This window comes from Anolis sagrei, chromosome 12 (assembly GCF_037176765.1).
Source record: "Anolis sagrei isolate rAnoSag1 chromosome 12, rAnoSag1.mat, whole genome shotgun sequence".
Classification (NCBI taxonomy): Eukaryota; Metazoa; Chordata; class Lepidosauria; order Squamata; family Dactyloidae; genus Anolis; species Anolis sagrei.
This window is the reverse complement of record NC_090032.1, coordinates 17,288,671-17,306,647: the sequence shown is the minus strand read 5'-3', so window position 1 is coordinate 17,306,647 and position 17,977 is coordinate 17,288,671. Positions and strand designations below refer to the sequence as shown.

Here is a 17,977-nt window from a genome sequence, read left to right as displayed (position 1 = left end):
TGGTGCATTATAGGGCCAGTGTAGGTCCTTATAATGCTGAGCGGTGCCTTATAGGGTCAGTGTAGGTCCTTATAATGGAGATTGGTACATTATAGAGTCAGTGTAGGTCCATTTAATGGAGTTTGGTGCATTGCCGGGTAGTGTAGATACATACAATGCAAATCAGTGCCTTGTAGAGTCAGTGTAGTTCAATAGAATGCAGTTTGGAGCATAATAGGGTCAGTGTAGGTCCTTATAATGCAGATTGGTACATAATAGAGTCAGCGTAGGTCCATTTAATGCAGTTCGGTGCATTGTCGGGTAGTGTAGATACATGCAATGCAGATCAGTGCCTTATAGAGTCAGTGTAGGTCAATAGAATGCAGTTTGGAGAATAATAGGGTCAGTGTAGGTCCTTATAATGCAGATTGGTGCATTATAGCGTCAGCGTAGGTCCATTTAATGCAGTTCAGTGCATTGTCGGGTAGTGTAGATACATGCAATGCAGATCAGTACCTTATAGAATCAGTGTAGGTCAATAGAACGCAGTTTGGAGCATAATAGGGTCAGTGTAGGTCCTTATAATGCAGATTGGTGCATTATAGGTTCAGTGTAGGTCCTTATAATGCAAATTGGTGTATTATAGGATCAGCGTAAGTTCTTATGAGGCTGATTGGTGGATTGTAGGGTAGTGTCGATACATATAATGCAGTTCAGTGCATTATAGGGTCAGTGTAGAGCCATATAATAAAGCGTTTGGGTGCATTATAGGGCACCCATCACATTGTTTTCCTCTCTCTGATACCTGGGTGCCCTCTGCTGGGTTAGGAAAGGAAAACAAACCAGAAATTTAATGTCATTTTGGCGGGGAAATTGACAAAAGCGGAAGAAGAAGAACAAGGGGATTTCCTTTTTTCTTCTCTGCTCCAGCATGTTAGCCTGCTAAGAGCCATGGATAAGGTAAGGAGAGCAAAAATAATGTCAATTAATATTGGGGTTTCCTTTTATGGGTCTCATTTGGAGAGAAAAGTGGAATAAAATAATAATAATAATAATAATAATAATAATATTTTGAAGTCGAAAGAATAGTCTGCATACTAGGAATGCATCTACACAGTAGAATTAAACCAGTTTGACAGCACTTTCACTGCTATGACTTAATTGGGGTTAACAGTAGACCCTAGGATTGGGGGGCAACCTCCTTCTTTGGAGGTTTGTTAAGCAGAGGCTGGATGGCCCTCTGTTGGGGGAGCTTGGATTGTGCCTTCATAGCAGAATGGGGTTGGGATGGATGCCCTTTGGGGTTCCCTCCCAACTCTAGTGTAATCTAGACTGCCTGGGAATCGAGTGGAGGTTCCCTCTCTGGAGGTTTGTTAAGCAGAATCTGGATGGCCATCTGTTGGGAGGGTTTTGATGGTGTCTTCTTGCATGACATCAATTGGGTTGGGCTAGATGACCTTTGGGGTTCCCTCCCAACTCTACTCCTAACTCCCAAATCCAGACTGCCTGGGAGTCTGGTGGAGTCTCCCTCTCTGGAGGTTTTGACCAGAATCTGGATGGCCATCTGTTGGGAGGGTTTTGATGCTGTCTTCCTGCATGATATCAATGGGGTTAGGCTGGGTGACCTTTGGGGATCCCTCCCAAATCTAGTGTTTTGAAGCAGAATCTGGATGGCCATTTGTCGAGAGGGTGTTGATGGTGTCTCCCTGCATGACATCAATGAGGTTGGGCTAGATGACTTTTGGGGTTCCCTCCCAACTCTACTCCTAACTCCCAAATCGAGACTGCCTGGGAGTCTGGTGGAGTCTCCCTCTATGGAGGTTTTGAAGCAGAATCTGGAAGGCCATCTGTTGGGAGGGTTTTGATGGTGTCTTCCTGCATGATTGGGGTGGATGAACTTTGGGGTTCCTTCTCAACTACTGTAATCCAGACTGCCTGGGAGTCGGGTGGAGTCTCCCTCTCTGGAGGTTTGTTAGGCACAATCTGGACGCCCATCTGTCAGGAGGGTTTTGGTGGTGTCTTCCTGCATGACATCAATGGGGTTGGGCTCCATAACCTTTAGGATTCCTTCCCAACTCTAGTGTAATCCAGACTGCCTGGGAGTCGGGTGGAGTCTCCCTCTCTGGAGGTTTTGAAGCAGAATCTGAATGGCCATCTGTTGGGAGGGTTTCGATGGTGTCTTCCTGCATGATATCAATGGGGTTAGGCTGGATGAACTTTGGGATTCCTTCCCAACTCTACTGTAATCCACTGCCTGGGAGTCTGGTGGAGTCTCCCTCTCTGGAGGTCTTGAAGCAGAATCTCGATGGCCATCTGTTGGGAGGGTTTTGATGGTGTCTTCCTGCCCAACTCTATGTTTTGAAGCAGAATCTGGATGGCCATCTTTTAGGAGCATTTTGATGGTGTCTTCCTGCATGATATCAATGGGGTTAGGCTGGAGGACCTTTGGGGTTCCTTCCCAACTCTACTGTAATCCAGACTGCCTGGGAGTCTGGTAGAGTCTCCTTCTCTGGAGGTTTGTTAAGCAGAATCTGGATGGCCATCTGTCGGGAGGGTTTTGATGGTGTCTTCCTGCATGACATCAATGGGGTTGGGCTCCATAACCTTTAGGATTCCTTCCCAACTCTAGTGTAATCCAGACTGCCTGGGAGTCGGGTGGAGTCTCCTTCTCTGGAGATTTGTTAAGTAGAATCTGGATGGCCATCTGTCGGGAGGGTTTTCATGGTGTCTTCCTGTGTGATATCAACGGGGTTGGGCTGGATGACCTTTGGGGTTCCTTCCCAACTCTTCTGTAATCCATTGCCTGGGAGTCGAGTGGAATCTCCCTCTCTGGAAGTCTTGAAGCAGAATCTGGATGGCCATCTGTTGGGAGGGTTTTGATGGTGTCTTCCTGCATGATAAGGCTGGATGAACTTTGGAGATGCCTCCCAACTCTACTGTAATCCAAACTGCCTGGAGGTCGAGTGGTCTCCCTCTCTGGAGGTTTGTTAAGCAGAATCTGGATGGCCATCTGTTGGGAGGGCTTTGATGGTGTCTTCCTGCATGATAGGGCTGGATGAACTTTGGAGATGCCTCCCAACTCTACTGTAATCCAAACTGCCTGGAGGTCGAGTGGAGTCTCCCTCTCTGGAGGTTTGTTAAGCAGAATCTGGATGGCCATCTGTTGGGAGGGTTTTGATGGTGTCTTCCTGCATGATATCAATGGGGTTAGGCTGGAGGACCTTTGTGGTTCCTTCCCAACTTTATGTTTTGAAGCAGAACCTGGATGGCCATCTGTTGGGAGGGTTTTGATGGTGTCTTCCTGCATGATATCAATGGGGTTGGTCTAGATGACCTTTGGGGTTCCCTCCTAACTCTAGTGTAATCCACTGCCTGGGAGTCTGGTGGAGTTTCCCTCTCCGGAGATCTTGAAGCAGAATCTGGATGGCCATCTGCCGGGAGGGTTTTGATGGTGTCTTCCATCAAAACCTTCCATGATATCAATGGGGTTGGGCTGGAGGACCTTTGGAGATGCCTCCCAACTCTACTATAATCCAGACTGCCTGGAGGTCGAGTGGAGTCTCCCTCTCTGAAGGTTTTGAAGCAGAATCTGGATGGCCATCTGTTGGGAGGGTTTTGATAGTGTCTTCCTGCATGATTGGGCTGGATGAACTTTGGAGATCCTTCCCAACTCTAGTGTCATCCAGACTGCCTGGAAGTCTGGTAGAGTCTCCTTCTCTGGAGGTTTTGAAGCAGAATGGATGGCCATCTGCCGGGAGGGTTTTGATGGTGTCTTCCATCAAAACCTTCCATGATATCAATGGGGTTGGGCTGGATGACCTTTGGGGTTCCCTCCCAACTCTACTATAATCCAGACTGCCTGGGAGTCAGGTAGAGTCTCCCTCTCTGGATGTTTGTTAAGCAGAATCTGGATGGTCATCTGTTGGGAGGTCTTTGATGGTGTCTTCCTGAATGATAAGGCTGGATGAACTTTGGAGATCCCTAGGCTTTTGTTTACCTTTCTGTGCTGCAACTGCATTACATTCTAGTATGCAGACGCCCCCTAGTGGGGGAATGGCTGCATTGCAGCCTCAGCCAGGGAACTACATTTCCCAGAAAGCTACAAAGAGGTTGCCATGGCAGTTAACGCGAGAGGAGGTCCAGAGCAGGCAGGTGAATGGATGGAGAGGTGAAGCAGAGTGCATTGAGGAGGATGAGCCCTTCCCAGCCACAAAGGTAGCTGCCCTTCCCAGCCATTGGAGCTCATAGAGGTCAAGCATCCTTCATTCCCCCCAAAATACCCCCCAAATAATAGGATTTGTAGTTTGCTGGGGCCCCAAGGGGAAGGCTAAGGTCATAGAGGGGAAGCTACAGCTCCCATTATTCCATTGCATGGAGCCATGGCAGCTCAAGGGGAGGGTCAAACTGCATTATTATTATTAGTAGTAGTATTATTATTATGAATGCCCTTGCATTAGCAAATGGACTAATTTAGCAAATCCCTAAATATTTGGAATGCATATAATGTAATTATTTTAAGAATATTTTGCAAAGTCTTGGTTCAATGCTTGCAAAAATATAATAATGTATATATATAATATTTTATGTGTATATATATAATATAATATAATATAATATAATATTATATTATATTATATTATATTATGTGTATATATCAAGTGCAAATGGACTAATAAGCACCCATTTGCACTTGATATATTTTGCAAAGTCTTGATATGTTTTGCAAAGTCTTGGTTCGATTCCTGCAAAAATATAATAATGTATATATATAATATTTTATGTGTATATATAATATAATATTATTATATTATATTATTATATTATATTATATTGTGTGTTACTTACTTACTTACTTAAGTAAGTAACACACAATATAATATAATATAATATAATAATATAATATAATATATGCCTGCAAAATAATATAATATTATTATATTATATTATATTATATTATATTATATTATATTATATTATATTTATTATATTGTGTGTATATATCAAGTGCAAATGGACTAATAAGCACCCATCCCTAAATATTTGGAATGCATATCATGTAATTATTTGAACAATATTTTGCAAAGTCTTGGTTCAATGCCTGCAAAAATATAATAATGTATATATGTAATATTTTATGTGTATATTATATTATATTATATTATATTATATTATATTATATTGTGTGTATATTGGAATGCATATCATGTAATTATTTTAAGAATGTTTTGCAAAGTCTTGGTTCAATGCCTGCAAAAATATAATAATGTATATATGTAATACTTTATGTGTGTGTGTGTGTGTGTATATATATATATTACTATATTGTGTGTATATATCATGTGTATATACGTAAAGGTAAAGGTTGTCCTCTGACATTAAGTCCGACTCTGGGAGTTGGTGCTCATCTCCACTTCTAAGCCAAAGAGCTGGCGTTTTCCATAGACACCTCCAAGGTCATGTGGCCAGCATGACTGCATGGAATGCTGTTATCTTCCCGCCGGAGCGGTACCTATTGATCTACTCATATTTGCATGTTTTTGAACTGCTAGGTTGGCAGAAGCTGGGGCTGACAGCAGAAGCTCTATGTATATGTATATATCATGTATATGTATATGTATATTGTGTAAAGGTAAAGGTTGTCCTCTGACATTAAGTCCGACTCTGGGGGTTGGTGCTCATCTCCACTTCTAAGCCAAAGAGCCGGCGTTATCCATAGACACCTCCAAGGTCATGTGGCCAGCATGACTGCATGGAATGCTGTTTTTTTCCCGCCGGAGCGGTACCTATTGAGCTACTCACATTTGCATGTTTTTGATCTGCTAGGTTGGCAGAAGCTGGGGCTAACAGTGGAAGCTCACTCTGCTCTCCGGGCTCAAACCTGCAAGCTTTCGGTCAACAAGCTTAATTTTATGTGTGTATATATAATAAATAATACTGTATATAGTGTTTGTGTGTATATAATGTGTATAATATATATATATATATACACACACATACATACACACACATACAATACATATACATACAATATAATATATACATATAGCATTGTATATGTGTATATATATTCGAATATAATATATATACTGTGTGTATATATAATATATACACATATACAATACATTTGCATATATACACACGTTTCTCTCTTTCACCCTCCATTCATGCCTCTTCAAATTCTGCAGCACTGCTGGTCACAGCTGACCTCCAGCTGGAGCGCTCAAGGGCCAGGGCTTCCCAGTTCTCAGTGTCTATGCCAGAGTTTTTAAGGTTTTATATACATATAATGTGTGTGTGTATATATATATATGTCGTCTGTATATAGATATAAAACTTTGAGATATTCAACACAGAGAGGGTAATTTGTAAATACTCCTAAAACATTTTAATGCTAATTTCTAAACCAATTGCAATGGATATTTTGTCAATGAGAGTTTAGCAACCGTTTCCCATTTTCCCCGCAGTGCCTGGCAAATTTTGGAGCAAGAGCTGGAACTGAGGTTTTTCTCACCTTTGCCCTTGCGTTCGATCTTATCTATGTTGTATTTACTCTGTTTTTACTCTTTTTTCTGCAAAAATCCAGTTTTTCCTCTTGGGTAACCCTTTCCTGCCTATGTATTGTCGAAGGCTTTCATGGCCGGAATCGATGGGTCGTTGTAGGTTTTCTTGGGCGATATGGCCATGTTCTAGCGGCATTCTCTCCTGACGTTTCGCCTGCATCTATGGCAAGCATCGCTTGCCATAGATGCAGGCAAAACGTCAGGAGAGAATGCCGCTAGAACATGGCCATATCGCCCAAGAAAACCTACAACAACCCTTTGCTGCCTGCTTTGGACTACAATATTTACAGTGAAAATTAAGAGGTTTGAATCCCTATTTGAAATATAAATTAATCTTATATTAATTCTAATGTGTTAATATTAATATATAACTATTAGCCGTCCCCTGCCATGCGTTGCTGTGGCCCACATGGGGGTTCTGTGTGGGAAGTTTGGCCCAATTCTATCGTTGGTGGGGTTCAGAATGCTCTGTGATTGTAGGTGAACTATAAATCCCAGCAACTACAACTCCCAAATGTCAAGATTCTATTTCCTCCAAACTCCACCAGTGTTCACATTTGGGCATTTGGAGTATTTGTGTGGAGTTTGATCCAGATCCATCATTGTTTGAGTCCACAGTGATCACTGGATGTAGGTGAACTACAACTCCCAAACCAAAGGACACTGCCCACCAAACCCTTCCAGTATTTTCTGTTGTGCCAAGTTTGGTTCAATTCAATTGTTGGTGGGGTTCAGAATGCTCTTTGATTGTAGGTGAACTATAAATCCCGGCAACTACAACTCCCAAATGTCAAGATTCTATTTCCCCCAAACTCCACCAGTGTTCACATTTGGGCAGATTGAGTCTTCGTGTAGAGTGTGGTCCAGATCCATCATTGTTTGAGTCCACAGTGGATGTAGGTGAACTACAACTCCCAAACCAAAGGACACTGCCCACCAAACCCTTCCAGTATTTTCTGTCGGTCGTGGGAAAACGGTGTACCAAGTTTGGTTCAATTCCATTGTTGGTGGGGTTCAGAATGCTCTTTGACTGTAGGTGAACTATAAATCCCAGCAACTACAACTCCCAAATGTCAAGATTCTATTTTCCCCAAACTCCACCAGTGTTCACATATGGGCATATTGAGTATTTGTGCCAAGTTTGGTCCAGATCCATCCTTGTTTGAGTCCACAGTGATCTCTGGATGTAGGTGAACTACAACTCCCAAACCAAAGGACACTGCCCACCAAACCCTTCCAGTATTTTCTGTTACATTTTTATTTATATAGGTAATGCTTAGCATTTTAATCATTCATATATATATGTATTTATGCATATGTATATAGCAAAATGCTGGGAGTTGTAGTCCAAAAGTTACCTTTCTCGAGTCTTCCTTCCTTGGCTTGACTGCTTTCTTCTAGATCCATGGGGATCCCTTGCTGTTTGACAACTTTTCTTTCCGAAGTCGGACTTGGCAGACGCTCCCTAACGTCTGAGATGGATCTAAGCCCAGGTTGCTCAATTATTTTTGAATATTTTGGTTCTCTCTTTCCAGGTGGAGCTGGCATTTGACAGGAGAAGAGGGGAACTCCCCGCCGCTGCAACAAAGGTGCCTCTCTTTGCCTCTTTCTTAGGGGCAAAAGTCCCTTTTCCGCCCCGTTTATTTATGGCTCCCCAAACAAGACCCAAGGATTCGTAAGTAGAAAATATTCATAATAATACATTATTATATTATTATTATTATTATTATTATTATTATTATTATTCTACTTGAGAAGGGGAGATGAGTGTCGTATTTCAAGGCAAGAGATATATTATTATTATTACTATTATTATCTATTATTATTATTATGCTTGATAAGGGGAGGAGAGTGTTGTGTTTCCAGGCAAGAGATATATTATTATTATTATTATTATTATTATTATTATTATTATTATTATTTATTATGCTTGAGAGGGGGAGAAGAGTGTTGTATTTCAAGGCAAGAGATATATTATTATTACTATTATTATCTATTATTATTATTAGTATTATGTTTGAGAAGGGGAGAAGAGTGTTGTGTTTCACAGCAAGTAAAGGTAAAGGTTTTCCCTGCCATTAAGTCCACAATAATAATAATGACGTTGGGTCATTGGTCACAACAACAACAACCACAACAACAACAATAAGGTAAAAGTAGGTAAAGGTTTTCCCCTGACATCATTATTATTATTATTATTATTATTATTATTTTACTTGTATGTGCTTCTGTAATCTGCCCCGAGTCCTTCTGGTAGATGGTGGCAGGGTAGTATAAATAAAGCTATTATTATTATTATTATTATTATTATTATTATTATTATTTTGCTTCAAGGAGGAGAGGTCTGTTGTGTTTTGAGGGCAAGAAATACAATGTATAATAATAATAATAATAATAATAATAATAATAATAATGTGTCGGTAAAATAATAATAATAATAATAAACAAACAACAGCAACGTTTTTGCTTGTGGAGGGGAGAAGTTTTGTGTTTTGAGGGCAAGGAATACAATGTTTAATAATAATAGTAATAATAATAATGATGATGTGTCGGTAAAATAATATTAATAATAATATTAAACAAACAACAACAATAACAACAATGTTTTGCTTGTGGAGGGAAGAAGTCTGTTTTGTTCTGATGGCAAGGAATTCAATGTTTAATAATAATAATAATAATAATAATAATGTGTCAGTAAAATATTATTATTATTAATAATAATAATAATAATAATAATAATAATAATAATAATAATGTATCGGTAAAATAATATTAATAATAATAATAATAATGTGTCAGTAAAATAATATTAATAGTAATAGTAATAATAATAATAATAATAATAATGTATCGGTAAAATAATATTAATAATAATAATAATAATGTGTCAGTAAAATAATATTAATAGTAATAGTAATAATAATAATAATAATAATAATGTATCAGTAAAATAATATTAATAATAATATTAAACAAACAACAACAATAACAACAATGTTTTTGCTTGTGGAGGGAAGAAGTCTGTTGTGTTCTGAGGGCAAGGAATACAATGTGGGAGAGCCGGCTTTGTCCATAGACACCTCCAAGGTCGTGCAACCGGCATGACTGAATGCAGCACCGTTACCTTCCTGCTGGATAAACTAATAAACTAATAATAATAATAATAATAATAATAATAATAATAATAATGTTTTTGCTTGTGGAGGAGAGAAGTCTGTTGTGTTTTGAGGACACCCGAAGGCCTGCAAATATGTTTTGGCTTCCTTTTTCTTCCCGTGAAGCGTTCTGAATGGGGGCCATTGTGCAAGCCTCCCTTTGCATTGACGTCGTCTTGCTTTTCGGTGTGTGCCTCTGCCTAGGTGTGTCCGCTTTTGAATTCCTTTAATCTGATCATATCCGGAGGGGTTTGTTTTTATAATTAATTCTGCATCGCCGATTTGGGGGAATTGCTTGAGCTCAAACTTGGAACTGCAAAGGATTGAATTGCTGGTTTTTCTTTTCTCTTTTTTTGCAAAAACACGTCTGAAAAACTAGATTTTCCTGTCCAGAGAGATGAGGCTTCGGTGCTTCTTTTTTCCTTCCTTTCAAGTTTGAACCATTCAAGCGAAAAATCGCCTTCAGGCAAACACCTGATCTTCTGAGTTGTGAGTTTTCCAGGCTGTATGGCCATGAAGCACTCTCTCCTGACGTTTCGCCTCCATCTATGGCAGGCATCCTCAGAGGTTGTCAGGTCTTATATTTTATTTTAATTATTTTTTTGAATGTTGTTGTTTAATGTTTGAACAGTTAGGTAATAATAATAATAATAATAATAGGATTGTTGTAGGTTTTTTTCAGGCTATATGGCCATGTTCCAGAAGCACTCTCTCCTGACGTTTTGCCTCCATCTATGGCAGGCATCCTCAGAGGTTGTCAGGTCTTATATTTTATTTTAATTATTTCTAAACTGACTTTTTCGAAGGTTGTCGTTTAATGTTTCAACAGTTAGGTAATAATAATAATAATAATAATAATAATAATAATAATTGGGTTGTTGTATTTTATTTTAATTATTTTCAAACTGACTTTTTCAAAGGTTGTCGTTTAATGTTTGAACAGTTAGGTAATAATAATAATAATAATAATAATAATAATAATAGGGTTGTTGTAGGGTTTTTTGGGGCTATATGGCCATGTTCTAGAAGCATTCTCTCCTGACGTTTCGCCTCCATCTATGGCAGGCATCCTCAGAAGTTGTGAGGTCTTATATTTTATTTTAATTATTTCTAAACTGACTTTTTCGAAGGTTGTCGTTTAATGTTTCAACAGTTAGGTAATAATAATAATAATAATAATAATAATAATAGGGTAGTAGTTTTTTTTGGGCTATATGGCCATGCTCCAGAAGCACTCTCTCCCGACGTTTCGCTTGCATTTATGGCAGGCATCCTCAGAGGTTTCAGGTGAACTACAACTCCCTAGAAATCAAGGTCATTTCCCTCCCAAAACTTTCGGTATTTTTTGTTGGTCATGGGAGTTCTGTGTGCCAAATGTGGTTCAGGTCCATTGTCAGTGGAGGTCACAGTGCTCTGTCTGGATACAGGGTGAACTACAACTTCCATCATGTCGAGTCAGTCTCCCAAACTCCTCCAATATGTTCAGTTGCTAATCATTTCCGCTCTGTTTGTTGTGAGCCATAGAAAAGAGTAGGAAAGGGTTATGGAAGAGGCAGTGGGCGGGATCATGCAAATTACACACCAATGGAGAGAGTTAGAAGCACTGGGATGTCTGTGGTGGAGGAAACACATATAATCTAGAATGAATAATCTGCAATGTCATTGGAGTGAGGGCCTTTGGTGGCTCCTCATAGGTGGAGATCATAGCTGTTTGTGAAAGTGGGCACTCCAACCACACACACACACACACACATATATATATTCACTTTTATTATGTGTATAGATTGTAAATAAAACCCCATGTTTTCTCTCCCAAACTCCCAGGTTCCATTGTGTGGGCATTATCTTCTTCCTGCTTGGTTTGGGGACTCTCCTTCCATGGAACTTCTTCATCACAGCCATTCCGGTGGGTCTGGAGGATGGCCATCTGTCAGGAGGGATCAGATTGTATCTTCCTTAATAGCAGAATGGGGTTGGACTCAATGGCCCTTGGGTTCTCTTCTAGACCTATGATTCTATGACAGATATATCAAAGTATATAGTGCATCTGTTTACCGATCTATAGCTGGATGGCCATCTGTCAAGAGGGATCAGATCATGTCCCCCTAAATGACAGAATGGGGTTGGACTGAATGGCCATTGTGGGTCCCTTCCAACTCTAGGATTCTGTCATAACAATAATTACCTTTCATAATAATGAGGATGATGATGTAGTCTCGTTCTCTGGAGGTTTTTTTTAGTAGAGGCTGAATGGCTATCTGTTGGGAGGGATTGGACTGTGACTTCCTGCATGGCAAAAGAGGGTTGAACTGGATGGTATTTGGGGGTACCTTCAAACGTTACTATTGTTGTTGTTGTTGTTGTTGTTGTTATTATTATTATTATTATTATTATTATTATATTAAGCAGAGGCTGTATGGCCATCTGTCTGGAATGATCGGATTGTGACTTCCTGCATGGCAAAAGAGGGTTGAACTGGATGGCATTTGGGGGTCCCTTCAAACATTACAATTATTATTATGGCCATCTGTCAGGAGGGATCGGATTGTGACTTCCTTCACGGCAGAAGAAGGATGAACTGGATGGTTTTTGGGTGTCTCTTCAAACGTTATTATTGCTGTTATTATTATGATGACCATCTGTCAGGAGAGATCAGATTGTGTCTTCCAGAAAGGGGTTGGACTATATGATCTCTGGGATGTGCCCCCCTTCTAAAACATTATTATTATTATTATTATTATTATTATTATTATTATTATTGTGGCCATCTTTCTGGAGGGATTGGATTGTGACTTCCTTCATGGCAGAAGAAGGATGAACTGGATGGCATTTGGGGGTCCCTTCAAACATAATAATAATAATTATTATTATTATTATGGCCATCTGTCGGGAGGGATCGGATTGTGTCTTCCAGAAAGGGGTTGGACTGTATGATCTCTGGGATGTGCCCTACGTTCTAAAACATTATTATTATTATTATTATTATTATTATTATTACGGCCATCTGTCTGGAGGGATCGGATTGTGACTTCTTCACGGCAGAAGAAGGATGAACTGGATGGCTCTTGGGGGTCCCTTCAAACATTACAATTATTATTACGGCCATCTGTCGGGAGGGATCGGATTGTGACTTCCTTCACGGCAGAAGAAGGATGAACTGGATGGCTCTTGGGGGTCCCTTCAAACATTACAATTATTATTATGGCCATCTGTCGGGAGGGATCGGATTGTGACTTCCTTCACGGCAGAAGAAGGATGAACTGGATGGCTCTTGGGGGTCCCTTCAAACATTACAATTATTATGGCCATCTGTCGGGAGGGATCGGATTGTGACTTCCTTCACGGCAGAACGGATGAACTGGATGGCTCTTGGGGGTCCCTTCAAACATTACAATTATTATTGTGGCCATCTGTCGGGAGGGATTGGATTGTGACTTCCTTCATTGCAGAAGAGGGTCGAACTGGGTGGCTCTTGGGGGTCCCTACAAACATTACAATTATTATGATGGCCATCTGTCGGGAGGGATCGGATTGTGACTTCCTTCACGGCAGAAGAAGGATGAACTGGATGGTTTTTGGGTGTCTCTTCAAATGTTATTATTGCTGTTATTATTATGATGGCCATCTGTCAGGAGGGATCGGATTGTGACTTCCTTCATGGCAGAAGAAGGATGAACTGGATGGTTTTTGGGGGTCTCTTCAAATGTTATTATTGCTGTTATTATTATGATGGCCATCTGTCGGGAGGGATCGGATTGTGTCTTCCAGAAAGAGGTTGGACTCTATGATCTCTGGGGTGCCCCCCCCCCCCCAGTTCTAAAAACATGCCACTCTCTCACCAGTATTTCCAGTCGCGTCTGACGGCAAGGAACTGCTCGGCTGTTGTGGACGATGGGAACCGGACGGGGCCGGGATTGGAACCCGCTTCCCTTTGCAGCGACGACTTCAACTTCAGCAACTGGTTGGCCCTTCTCTCTCAGCTGCCTTTGCTGCTCTTCACCCTCCTGAACTCGCTCCTCTATCAATGGTAAGGCAGGCATCTATCTATCTATATAAAAATGGAAAGGGTGTCCAACGGGACAGCAAAACGCGAACACCCCCCCGACGTAAACTCACCAAATTTGCCGTGCACATACCTCAACCCACAAGGTATGCACAACACTCATCAAAATTCCAAACAACATTTCAACAAAGGAAAGGAAGGAAAGAAGGAAGGAAGGAAGGAAGGAAGGAAGGAAGGAAAGGAAGGAAGGAAGGAAAGGAAGGAAGGAAGGAAGGAGGGGGAGGGAGGGAGGGAGGGAGGGAGGGAGGGAGGAAGGAAGGAAGGAAGGAAGGAAGGAAGGAAGGAAGGAAGGAAGGAAAGGAAGGAAGGAAGGAAGGAAGGAAGGAAGGAAGGAAAGGAAGGAAGGAAGGAAGGAAGGAAGGAGGGGGAGGGAGGGAGGGAGGGAGGGAGGGAGGGAGGGAGGAAGGAAGGAAGGAAGGAAGGAAGGAAGGAAGGAAGGAAAGGAAGGAAGGGAGGAAGGAAGGAAGGAAGGAGAGGGAGGGAGGGAGGAAGGAAAGGAAGGAAAGAAGGAAGGAAGGAAAGGAAGGAAGGAAGGAAGGAAGGAAGGAAGGAGAGGGAGGGAGGGAGGGAGGGAGGGAGGGAGGGAGGGAGGGAGGAAGGAAGGAAAGGAAGGAAGGAAGGAAGGAAAGGAAGGAAGGAAGGAAGGAAGGAAGGAAGGAAGGAAGGAAGGAAGGAAGGGAAGGAAGGAAGGAAGGAAGGAAGGAAGGAAGGAAAGGAAGGAAGGAAGGAAGGAGGGAAGGAAAGGAAGGAAGGAAAGGAAGGAAAGGAAGGAAGGAAGGAAGGAAGGAAAGGAAGGAAGGAAGGAAGGAAGGAAGGAAGGAAGGAAGGAAAGGAAGGAAGGAAGGAAGGAAAGGAAGGAAAGGAAAGGAAGGAAGGAAAGGAAGGAAGGAAAGGAAGGAAAGGGAGGGAGGGAGGGAGGGAAGTTGAGAAGGTATATGAAAGAAGAAAGGTAAGAAAGAATACAGAGAGAGAAGGAGGATGGGAAAGAAGGGAGAAAGGAAGGAAGGAGGAAAGGAAAGAAAGATAGAAAAGAAGAAGAAAGGGAAGGGGAAGGGAAGGTGTCAAAAGGAAGGAAGGAAGGAAGGAAGGGGAAGAGAGGAAAAAGCAAAGGAAGAAGAGAAAGGGAGGGAAGAAAGAAAGAAAGAAAAGGAAGACTGGAAGCCAAGAGGGAAGGAAGGAAGGAAGGAAAGAGATAGAGAGGGAAGAAAGGAGAGAAAGAGGAAGGAAAATAAAAAGGGAGGAGGAGGAAGGAAAGAGGAAGAGAAGGAAGGAGGAGAGAAGGAAAGAAAAAGGGAAGGGAGGAAAGACGGAGCAAAGGAAGAAGAGAAAGAAGGAGAGAAAGAGAGAGGGAAGGAAAGAAATAAAGAGAAGGAAGGATGGGAGCAAAAAGCTAAGGAAGGAAGTAAGAAAGGAAAGAAGAAAAGGAAATGAAGGAAGGAGAGAAAGAGGGAGAGAAGGTTGGCCACAGCAATGTGTGGAGGGTAAAGCTAGTCTATCAATATATCAATAGAAATCTAAATCAATCTATCAATGTAAAAGTGAACTAATCTATTGATGCCTGTTGTCAATCTAAACCAGCATCCCGGACGCAGTGCGGATCCTGGGCAGCCTCTTGGGGATCCTGCTCCTCTTCGTCCTGACGGCGGTCCTGGTCCAGACGGAGGTCTCGCCCCAGAGCTTCTTCTCCCTCACCATGGCCAGCGTCTGGCTCATCAACTGTGAGTCTCTGCATTGGAAGGGGGCCCCCAGAAGCCATCCAGTCCAACCCCCCTACTCCTCTGAGCATGCCCAGAGTGCATTCCCTTGCCCAACACAGAATCATAGGGATCTATGTTGAAACAGATGTTCCTGGAAGACCACCCAGTCCAAACCTCATTCTTCCAGGCAGGAAAAGCACATCTAATCACCTCTCAACAAAAGTTCGCTCTAGGCACTGCCAGGCCATTATATGCTAATCAAGGTGGTCAGTTGAAACATTCACACCTGGCTCCAGCAGACAAGAGTTCTTTGTCCCACCCTGGTCATTCCACAGATATATAAACCCTTTTTCCTAGTTCCAACAGACCTCACCACCTCTGAGGATGCTTGCCATATATGCAGGCGAAATGTCAGGAGAGAATGCCTCTAGACAATGGCCATATAGCCCGAAAAAACGTACAACAACCGAGGAAAAGGACAATCAAAGCACTCCCAGCAGATAGCCGTCCAATCTCTGCTTCAAAACCTGTAGAGAATGAGACTCCACAGTCACTATGATCAAGGATTATTATTTATTATCATTGTCATCAGCAATTAATATTATTATCATCAATTATTATTATTATCATCAATTATTATTATCATCATTTATTATTATTATCATCAATTATTATTATCATCAATTATTATTATTATCATCAATTTTATTATCAATTATCTATTATTATTATCAACTATTTATCATCCTTATCAAATATTATTATTATTATCATCATCAATTATTACTATCAATTATCTATTATTATCAATTATTCTTGTGTTGTTGTTGTTGTTGTTATTATTATTATTGTTATTATTATTATTATTATAGAATCTTAGAGTTAGAAGAGACCACAAGGGCTATCCAGCCCAAACCTCATTCTTCCAGGCAGGAAAAGCACAAGCAAAGCACTCCCAGCAGATAGCCATCCAACCTCTGCTTCAAAACCTGTAGAGAAGGAGACTCCACCGTCATTATGATCAAGGATTATTATTTATTATCATCATAAAATATTATTTTTATTATCTATTATTATTATTATCATCAATTCTTATTATCAATTATCTATTATCTATTATTATTATTATTATTATTATTATCATCAATTATTATTGTGTTGTTATTATTATAGAATCCTACAGTTAAACGAGACCACAAGGGCTATCCAGTCCAAATCCCATTCTGCTAGCAGCAAAAGCACAATCAAAGCACTCCCAGCAGATAGCTGCCCAACCTCTGCTTTAAAACTTGTAGAGAAGGAGACTCAGCTGTCATTATGATCAAGGATTATTATTTATTATCATCATGTATTATTATTATTATTATTATTATTATTATTATTATTATTAACATATGTTATTATCATCATCAATTATTATTATCAATTATCTATTATTATTATTATTATTATTGTGATATTATTATTATTATTATTATTATTATTATTATTATTATTATTATAGAATCCTAGAGTTAGAAGAGACCACAAGGGCTATCCAGTCCAAACCCTTTTTCTGCCATAAACGAAGACCACCATCAAAGCCCTCCCAGCAGATGGCCATCTAACCTTTGCTTCAAGACCTCTAGAACAGGAGACTATTATCATAATCAGTATGATCAAATTGTTGTTATTTGTTAGTATTTATTTATCTATTTATCTATTTTATCATAATATATATAATATATATATATATATATAATATATTATAAATAATAATATTTATCTATTATTACCATTATTATTGTTGTTGTTGTTATTTGTTAGGATTTATTTATCTATTTATCTATTCAATCATATATATATATATATATATATATATATATATATATTACCATTATTATTATTATTATTATTATTATTATTATTATTTGATTGACTCTTGGACTTAAACGTGATGTCAGAGGTCATCCAGTCCAACCACATTCTGCCACGCAGGAAGAACACAATCAAAGCAGCCCTGACAGATGGCCATCCAGCCTCTGTTTAATAATATCAGTATTACCATTATTATTGTTATTATTATTATTATTATTATTTGATTGACTCCTGGACTTAAACGTGACGTCAGAGGTCATCCAGTCCAACCACATTCTGCCACGCAGGAAGAACACAATCAAATCACTCCTGACAGATGGCCATCCAGTCTCTGTTTAACAATAGAAGTAATAATAATAATAATAATAGAATTCTAGAGTTGGAAGCGACTCCAAGGGCCATCCAAACCCTCCCGATAGATAACCATGCAGACTTTTTATCATATATATATATATATATATAATATATTATAAATAATAATATTTATCTATTATTACATAATAATATTTATCTATTATTGCCATTATTATTATTATTATTGTTATTATTTGATTGACTCCTGGACTTAGACATGACGTCAGAGGTCATCCAGTCCAACCCCATTCTGCCAGGCAGGAAGAGCACAATCAAATCACTCCTGACAGATGGCCATCCAGTCACTGTTTA

The 17,977-nt window shown here is 40.0% G+C and overlaps 1 protein-coding gene across 2 annotated transcripts in view; it reads left to right on the top strand.

Moving 5' to 3' along the window:
• The first annotated feature begins 4,100 nt into the window (after positions 1-4,100).
• Positions 4,101-17,977, top strand: part of SLC29A2 (solute carrier family 29 member 2) — a 28,187-nt gene continuing 14,310 nt past the window's right edge. Inside the window, exons 1-5 of one of the 2 annotated variants that reach the window (XM_060758392.2) lie at positions 4,101-4,194; positions 8,075-8,128; positions 11,519-11,600; positions 13,537-13,721; positions 15,336-15,475. In XM_060758392.2, the coding sequence (XP_060614375.2) occupies positions 4,136-4,194; positions 8,075-8,128; positions 11,519-11,600; positions 13,537-13,721; positions 15,336-15,475 (520 nt within the window). In that variant the 5' untranslated portion in view covers positions 4,101-4,135. Of the gene's footprint in view, positions 4,195-8,074; positions 8,215-11,518; positions 11,601-13,536; positions 13,722-15,335; positions 15,476-17,977 lie in introns of both variants that reach the window. The other variant, XM_060758393.2, reaches the window with a different exon arrangement.